Here is an 8,307-nt window from a genome sequence, read left to right on the forward strand (position 1 = left end):
TGGATACGAAATGCAATTGTACCTATGTAGTAATTAGAGCAGGTACAATACTAGACTATCCATCAGCTATAAACACATATTGAGGAGATAAAAAAGAAGAGAGAAAAACAGCAGGCTACAGATTTGTAGCCAGCTAAACACGAACTGTAATACGCAATGTATGTATAACAGGTGGGACCAGATATCAATAGTGTAATATATATTTATATGTAATTATTGTATGTATTTGCTATTAAATTAATTATAGATGATTTAGAGCTAGCCGTTAACTGTAGTATTAAACTTGCTCTTATAACAGTTAAGCATATATCAAATCCAACTGTACCATAGTTTACAATCATGCAAGGACATGAATGCAATTTCTCTATATTCGAGGCGATATCCCGAGTTCTCGCCCTCATCACGGCAGCAGAAGTACCCGCGGAACTGCGGCTATTTTATACTGACCCCCCTCCTATCTTTCCAAAATTTTCTCGTGTTACTGTCGGCGCCGTTTAGACTTGAGAGCTGTAGCCGAAAGACACCAAAAGCAAATTATCCCTTATTTAAGGGTGTTTGTGTAAAATTGGTGCCGCACGAGTGGACTGGGAGCTCCCTCCCTATTTCTTGGTCTCGTCTCGTCTCGTCGTCTTCTCCCTGCTGCTGGTACTGTGCGTGGGCCGGAGGGCGAGAGTGAAGCTTGAGCCGTCTCGCCGCGGGCGCTGCTGCTGCTGCTGCTGCTCGCGTCCGATTCCGACGAGGTTAGAGGCGAGCCCCGCCATGGGTGCACGGTGATGATGTGATAAGCTTCGTTTCTTGGATCTTTAATCTACCTACCAACTTACCGAGTTTATCTCTCCTTGGTCGTCGGTGTTCGTTTGTTTGTTTGTTTTGGGGGGATTGTTTTTCTTTTTTTTTTGTTCAACTTTGTTCTTCAACTTTGTGCTAATCGCGCCCTTTTATTGTTTTATACATAATTGTTTGCAGTATTTTGTTGATTGGATTTATGGGTTTGTTTTGGTGGCGAGGTTTTTATGGGGGAAGTTGGGGATAATCTGGGGACTCTTTGTAACAGTGATTTAATTTATTTAGGTTCGGTTCCATGTTCTGGGATAGTTATATGGGTTTTACGGATCGATTACCTCATTGATTCTTCTTTAATCGAAACGTTATTATTGAATTTTCATGTCTCTGATGATAGACTGATAATATCTTACTTTATTACTAATACATAGAAACTAAAATTGCAATACCATGAAAAACATAATGATGAATTTAGCAAAGATAGTTCTTAAATTATTTTTGTGTATGTATAGGGTAGAAGGATGATGGCCCCTAAAGCAGAGTTGCAGTGATGACATTTTCTATTCACCTTAAAAGCCTTGTGTTGAGATAGTGAAATTATTAATTCAACATATGAAAATCTTTTATTGCGTTGTACATCATAGATGTTTGGCTGAGCATGGCACTTCTTGTTTGTTTGAAAGCCATGGTTAACATGTTGCAGTAGTTAAGCAATTTGGTACTTTTGAGTCTGGGGCTCTGGGCTGCTTGCTTATAAGAGTTGTTCATGGCTGTAGCCTGAATATTTTGTTCCCTTTTCTTCATGTTGAGCCAGAGGCTGGGAACTTCAAAGCTGAAAAGGACTAATGGAGGGTGGAGGCGCAAAAGATGGTTCTGCAGCGGCAGCGCAAACAAGGGGGAGTGGGGATGATGGTTCCCACAAGCCGCTGCCGCCTTGCTGTCTCAAGGCGAAGGCTGCGGCAGCAGAGTCTGAGGCAAAATGCCATGCCACAGTGGTGTCAGGGTGGTTCACGGAACCCCGCTCGCACTCTGGTACATCACAATTGATTGCATTTCTGGGAGATATGTTATAAACATAGGAGTATCTGTGTATTTTTCTACAGATTCTGGTATCAAACCGAGTTGCTAAGACATTGTTTATTCGTATGTGCAGGTAAAACAAGCAAAGTGCAGTACTTCAACAATCCAATGTGGCCTGGTATTTCTCTTGTTCTTTTCCCAGTCCTTTTCCATCAAGATTGGTCCCAATTCAAATTCATCATGATTTTCCTGAAACAATATTTGTACTGATGTATGTGAGGCGTAACCTGACCGATTCCATGGATGTGTGGACTGAATCTATTTATTAATGAGAAGTTTAGCTGGTTAAATTAAACTCTGAAATGCTCCTGTAGTTGTTTCTGATTTAGAAATGTAAGCCTGAGTTATAGCCAATTATCTCTCAGTTAAAAAATAAAAATAAAAATCTTGGTGTTGCTGCACTTAAATCATTACCCCTTAGGTTTTAGATAGTGTATTCATATCCTAAATTTGAAGGCGGCTTTGATATGTGAAGTGATATAAATCACTTTGTTCATCTTTTTTGCTGGGTGGGCCAAAGATTGGCTGGCCAATTTCATGAAGATTGGGGGAAATAAAAGTTTTAATTACAATGACAAGTCTCAAGCAAACTTAAGCCAATGTTTTTGTCAGGAAATTTATGTTTCTAATACGAAGCATTGTCTATAAAAGTTCTCTCTTCTTTACAAAAGCACATGTTGAATTATTCTACCTCTTTGAGCCTGTCAAGAATATTACTGATGTTTTGTTTTTATACACAGGAGAAGCTCATTCTCTGAAAGTAGAGAATATTCTGTATCAAGGGAAATCACCATACCAAGAAATCTTAGTTTTTGAGGTCATTCTTCACCTGCTAGGCTAGCTGTGTGCATACTACATTACTTTATACATAAACAACTAATTTTGTTGAACTATTTTTTGTATAACCTGTCTATTTCTGTATGCAGTCCTCAACCTATGGGAATGTTCTGGTGCTTGATGGTATTGTGCAGCTGACCGAAAAGGATGAATGTGCATACCAGGAAATGGTTACTCACCTTCCACTGTGCTCGATTCCATCCCCCAAAAGTGTATGTTTCTTATCTTTGCCATACCATATGTTTGCAAACCTGAAAATAATGAAAGATTTTGCAATGCAAAATGTTTGTTAGATTATTCCAGTACTATGTTGATTTCCTATTATCTAAGAAATTTCTTATTGGATTGAAGTTATTAAATTAACTGGAGAATGTTGTGCATTTTCCATGGTGGGAACTTCCTTGTATGATATATGGGGTGGTCCTGCTCCATACATTCTGATGTATACTCGGCTACTTTGATGCAGGTTTTGGTTGTCGGAGGTGGTGATGGTGGTGTGCTACGAGAAATAGCCAGACATGCCTCAGTGGAGAACATCGATATATGTGAAATAGACCAGCTAGTTATTGATGTAAGAAGCATCACTTTATGCTTTAGAGTAGAATTGTCAAATTATTGTTATTTTAATGATTATTATGCTCTCAACCTATGCAGGTCTGTAAAGATTTCTTCCCACAACTATCTGTTGGATTCAAAGATCCCCGTGTTCAACTTCATGTTGGTGACGGTATGTTTAGAAGTTCGTGCCTTGGTGGTATTTTCTATTATCGTAGTATTCCATAGGATATGCTACTTATATTTATTAGCTGCTCATACCTTTTCATCATCTTTGCTTCCTTTGGGACTATCCATGTGGCCTAGTTGTACGTCACAGCTGTGAGGTTGAGACCTAGTTTCAAGACTCCACTCTTTTAAATAGATGATTTATCTTGCGTGTTCTTAATCTTTTTTGCATGCATATATGGTGGCTTTGGATTTTAAAATTGCCTTTATATCTTCATAATAGACCTGCTTTTATTTTGCAGCTGTGGATTTCTTGAGAAATGCCCCTGAAGGGAAATATGATGCTATCATTGTTGATTCATCTGACCCAATTGGTGAGATCTTGCTATTACTAAATCACCATATGTGTGTATCATGCTTCTGCTTTATCCTCTTATAATGATATATTCCAGAAAGGTTGCTTCTTTATCGAGTTCCTTTCATGCTGTTCAATGGTTCACGACACAATTATTATTTTCCTTATTAATTGATATTTGTTCCCCTCTTATTTGGATTTAGGATATTAATTTTAATTGTTTACCTTTTCTGTCTTGGAATTGTCTAGGTTTCAGTTTTGTGCTCCTTTTGTTTTTGTACCTCATGAGGATCCTTCTCACATTATAGGGCCAGCTCAGGAGCTTGTGGAGAAGCCCTTTTTTCAGACAATTGCTAGAGCTCTAAAGCCTGGTGGAGTTCTATGCAATCAAGCTGAGAGTATGTGGCTGCACACACATCTAATTCAAGATATGCTTTCTATCTGTCGTGAAACATTCAAGGGAGCTGTGCATTATGCCTGGACAAGCGTTCCTACCTATCCTAGGTCCGTTGCTTTCCCTTTTCTGTTCATAGTTTCCATGTACCTCATTGTTATCGTATACATATATGTCTTAGCCCTCAATAATTTATGCACTTTCTGCTAAAGACTCAAACATGAAAGAGATAGGAATTAGGAAGTTTGGCCAACAGGGTTAGAGCATTCATACCTAAATGAGTTGTTGTTTTTCGCGAACGCGCAAAAGGATTGCACGTCAATATATTAGAAGGAAATACCTAAATGAGTTGTAATTGGGATCTAAAATGTTACTAGTAGAATTTATTTTTTCTCATATTTGGTTAACTTGCTTCCAAGATAGTAAGTGCCATAATAATGTAGGAAAAATATCTTAGAAATCCGAGCATTTATCTGGAGTTTGAATCCATAACATACTCAAATAAGCAGAACCTGCAAAAATCTTTTACTCACAATGTTGAAAAATTATTGTTATATTGCTACTTCCTGTGCCAACTTTTGGCCTGTTCAGTAGGCCTAGCAGCTGCAGTGCTGCAGCTGCGCTGCAACAGCAGCTACAGCGGTTGGCCAGCTGCAGCCGTTGCACTGGGCTGTGTAGAACAGCCCTGCAGAGCCGAAAACGCTGCAGTTTAGACCTACCGAACAGGCCCTTTTATTGTGGAAATTGGTCTAGTGTACTATAGCTTTTGCTTACTGTATGTCAAAGCAATTTGTTGTTAGAGGTCCATATATGCAATCTTCAATTATTTTATACTTTTGGTGATGCAAAGCGTGACAAATATTTTTATCAATTTCATGTAGCTGTTAATGTTTGGACTTGTATTTTTGTCTTTTTTTACGTACCATAAGCTAATGAATCATGTAACTATTTGCATTTGCAGTGGTGTCATTGGTTTTTTGCTATGTGCGAAAGAAGGTCCAGCAGTGAACTTCCTTTCTCCTGTGAATCCAATTGAGAAACTGGAAGGAGCTATGGAAGCTGGAAGGGAAATCAGATTTTACAATTCAGAGGTTCACTAACGTTATTTAATTCTGCCATTCTCTTTCATAAGCTCTTATTCTGTACTTTCCCTCAAATATGTATCTATTTTCACCCTAATGCAAGATTTCCATTCAACTTTGTTGTTTAATTGTTAGTCATTGATGAACTGCTTGCTTAATAGGTTCATCGGGCTGCTTTTGTTCTGCCAACATTTGTAAGGAGAGAACTGGAATCACACAATACTTGTGCTGAAAAGGTAGGTTACTTACTGCCTGTTGCTATTTCTTTTCTTTTCTGTCTGCGAACTGCGATGCTATTTCGGATTGTTGTAATGGAATTATTGCTGATATACATAATCTTGATGCCATAACAGGATAAATCAGAAACCAAGCCAGTCGCGAAACCAAAGAAGATGAAAATAATGCCGAATAGTGCCATTCCGACTGCTTCCTAGATTCGGGCGGCCATATGCGACAACCATGTTCGACGTCCTTAGCTACAGTATATGCCAACTATAAGAGGAGAATGTCGCTGTAACTCTTCTGTCTTAAGTATGGTATGTTATGCCTGACTGAATAAAAGGGAGGAACAGATGAGATGTGAACCAAAATAATGTTCTTCCTGATCCGTGAGCACTGTTGTAGTGTTGCCTGTTGTACAAATGTATATTGTCACAGCACTGATGTGTTTATTATATGGATGTGGAGTGAATCGCATGGATAATGTGCCTTTTTATCCCCTAAAATCTGCAATCTTCCCTGGTTCAGTGGTTCCTTGCTGGGTCTGATGAAGTGTGACTGAACTTGTGACTGAGATTTTTTTGGGATTAAATTATTCTTAATCTTGGTGCATAAACATATATTATGATTATTTTGGGATGGAGGGAGTACCACGCAAGGAGCATAAGTGCATAACCACTCAGCATCAGTCATAAATATTTGATATTTATGATAAAATTTGATCAATTTTTTAAATGAATCATTTACTATGTAATGATAGTACTTTTGAACACGAATATACTCATGAATATCAAACTACGAATTGTTTTAAACTAAGGATTTGAGAAATTATACAACAAATGTTTGGAAAGTTAAATTTGACCAAATTTTATCCAAACCGCGAAATATTTACGAGCCGAGCGAGCAATACACAGTGGAGTATTACGCTGAATTGATAAAGCCCAGTGGAGAGGCCACGGCCGCCTGATTGGCCTGCACCGGCTGCACGCCTTCTCCCTCGCCGTCGCCGGCGACGACGTCCTCCTGGCGCAGTGGCTCCGGCTCCGGCGCCGGCGCCAGGATCCAGCCGTGGCGGCGCAGGCCGTCGGCGACGAGGTCGGTGACGCGGAAGTCGTCGCGGAAGGACTCGAGGTCGTCGCGCATGGCGGTGATGGACGTCCATATGAGCTCCTTCTCCCACTCCTCCAGCCGCGGGAAGCCGCAGCTGCGCTCGCAGAACTCCTCGCCCAGGTCGGGCACGTCGTGCGCGCGCCGCCTCGCCACGCCGGCGGCGTCCATGGCGCGGGCGTGCTCCTCGGCGGCGCGGAGCATGTCCCCCGCCGGCGGCAGCGCCCTCCTCCCGGACAGCACCTGCGCCACCCACCTCGCCTGCGCCTCGAAGAACCTCGTCGTCACCATGTTCGGGATGCCCAGGAAGGAGAGCGACGGCGCGAGCTCCGGCGGGAACACGTGCTCGAACAGCGGGCCGACGCGGTTGTCGTCGTCGACGGTGACCTTGCCGCCGGTGTCCAGGAACGGGTAGGAGTAGGAGTACCCGGTGCAGTAGACGACGGTGTCGGCGGCGACGCGCGAGCCGTCGGCGAACGCGACGACCGCGCCGTCCTCCTCCTCGCACAGCCGCGCGATCTGCGGGCGCAGGTGGAGGTTGCCGTACCTGGCGAGCATCTTGGACATCGCCGGCGAGGCCATGGCCTCCTCCGTCGACCTGACGCTGAGGTGCACCTCCCTGGCGACGCGGCGGAGCTCCAGGGCAATGTCCTTGCCGCTGAAGCCGCAGCCAACGACCACGACCACCTCGCCGCGGAACGAGTCCGGGACGCGGTACGAGTGGCTGTGCAGCTGCCGCCCCGGCCACGCCTCCATCCCGTCGATGCTCGGGAGCCTTGGCTGGGTGTAGCTGCCGACGGCCACGACGACGGCGTCGAACACCTCCTCCGTCTCCACCTCGCCGCGCCTGCTCCGCACCGCCCACCCGTCGCGGTCGGCGGCGACGCGCAGGACCCTGGTGTTGAGCCTGACGACGTCCATGAGCCCGAACGCGTCGCAGAAGTCCCTGAGGTACCTGAGGAACTCGGCGTGGGAGGGGAACCGCCGCGCGTCGCCGCCGCCGGCGACGGTGGTGGGGCTGAAGGGGAAGTCGGAGAACCCGGTCACCTCCCTCGGGGTGATGAGGCGGAGCGAGGCGTAGACGCTGCTCTGCACGCCGGCGACGCCGAGCGGGTCGGCGCCGTCGATCGCCGCCGTGTGGTCGTACAGCCACTGCCCGCCGACGCCGCCACGCTGCTCGAGCACCGAGACGTCATGGCCCTCCCGCTGCAGCTCCCGTGCCGCCGCCAATCCCACCAGCCCGCCGCCAACCACGCACACCTTCTTCTTCATCTTCGTCTTCTTGGGGCTTCACTCGTCTAAGACTGTGTTTGAGGAGAATGAGACAGAGAAAATTGGGAAAAAACTTAAAACGAGGTAGTGAGCCATTAGCGTATTAATGTATGATTAATTGAGTATTAACTATTTTAAACTTAAAAAAAAGATTAATATGATTTTTAAAGTAACTTTTTTATAGAATTTTTTTTAAATAAACGCATCGTTTAGTAGTTCGGGAAGCGTGCGCGCGGAATACGAAACAAACTCACTCCCTTCTCCAAGCGAACGCAGCCTAATGCCCTGTTTGTAGGAGCTTGTCCTATCTGCTAGAAGCTGCCCCAAACAGTCCACAACTTCTGAGAATCTGTAGTTACATATTCTAAGAAGCAAGAAGCTGGAGAAGCTGAGTTTCAGAGCTTTTCCAGATTCTCAGAAGCTGGCTACCAAACAGCTGCTTCTCAGAATTTAAA

The 8,307-nt window shown here is 44.1% G+C and overlaps 2 protein-coding genes across 4 annotated transcripts; one reads left to right on the plus strand and one right to left on the minus strand.

Annotated features, from left to right (window-relative positions):
• Positions 1–638: 638 nt before the first annotated feature.
• LOC4341195 (spermine synthase) lies at positions 639–5,979 on the plus strand. 3 transcript variants are annotated; one of them, XM_015788950.3, is made up of 12 exons: positions 639–778; positions 1,598–1,815; positions 1,937–1,981; positions 2,604–2,680; positions 2,790–2,912; positions 3,167–3,271; positions 3,355–3,427; positions 3,726–3,797; positions 4,087–4,282; positions 5,134–5,263; positions 5,416–5,490; positions 5,608–5,979. In XM_015788950.3, the coding sequence occupies exons 2-12, from the start codon at positions 1,629–1,631 to the stop codon at positions 5,686–5,688; spliced, it is 1,164 nt and encodes a 387-aa protein (XP_015644436.1). In that variant the 5' UTR covers positions 639–778; positions 1,598–1,628; the 3' UTR covers positions 5,689–5,979. The 3 variants fall into 3 exon arrangements, with proteins under 3 accessions (XP_015644436.1, XP_015644435.1, XP_015644434.1); XM_015788949.3 differs by having other exon boundaries at positions 639–770; XM_015788948.2 differs by having other exon boundaries at positions 639–740.
• LOC4341196 (flavin-containing monooxygenase FMO GS-OX-like 9) lies at positions 5,736–7,941 on the minus strand. Its single transcript, XM_015786697.3, has one exon. The coding sequence runs from the start codon at positions 7,850–7,852 to the stop codon at positions 6,395–6,397; it is 1,458 nt and encodes a 485-aa protein (XP_015642183.1). The 5' UTR covers positions 7,853–7,941; the 3' UTR covers positions 5,736–6,394.
• Positions 7,942–8,307: the final 366 nt, after the last annotated feature.

This window comes from Oryza sativa, chromosome 6 (genome assembly GCF_034140825.1).
Source record: "Oryza sativa Japonica Group chromosome 6, ASM3414082v1".
Taxonomy (NCBI): Eukaryota; Viridiplantae; Streptophyta; class Magnoliopsida; order Poales; family Poaceae; genus Oryza; species Oryza sativa.

Excerpts from the sequence above, each read along its gene's own strand:
- LOC4341195 (XM_015788950.3), top strand. The coding sequence starts at position 1,629 with ATGGAGGGTGGAGGCGCAAAAGATGGTTCTGCAGCGGCAGCGCAAACA. Across the intron at positions 3,428-3,725 it reads TCAACTTCATGTTGGTGACG|CTGTGGATTTCTTGAGAAAT; the intron begins GTATGTTTAGAA and ends TTTATTTTGCAG. Across the intron at positions 5,264-5,415 it reads TCAGATTTTACAATTCAGAG|GTTCATCGGGCTGCTTTTGT; the intron begins GTTCACTAACGT and ends CTTGCTTAATAG.
- LOC4341196 (XM_015786697.3), bottom strand. The coding sequence starts at position 7,852 with ATGAAGAAGAAGGTGTGCGTGGTTGGCGGCGGGCTGGTGGGATTGGCG.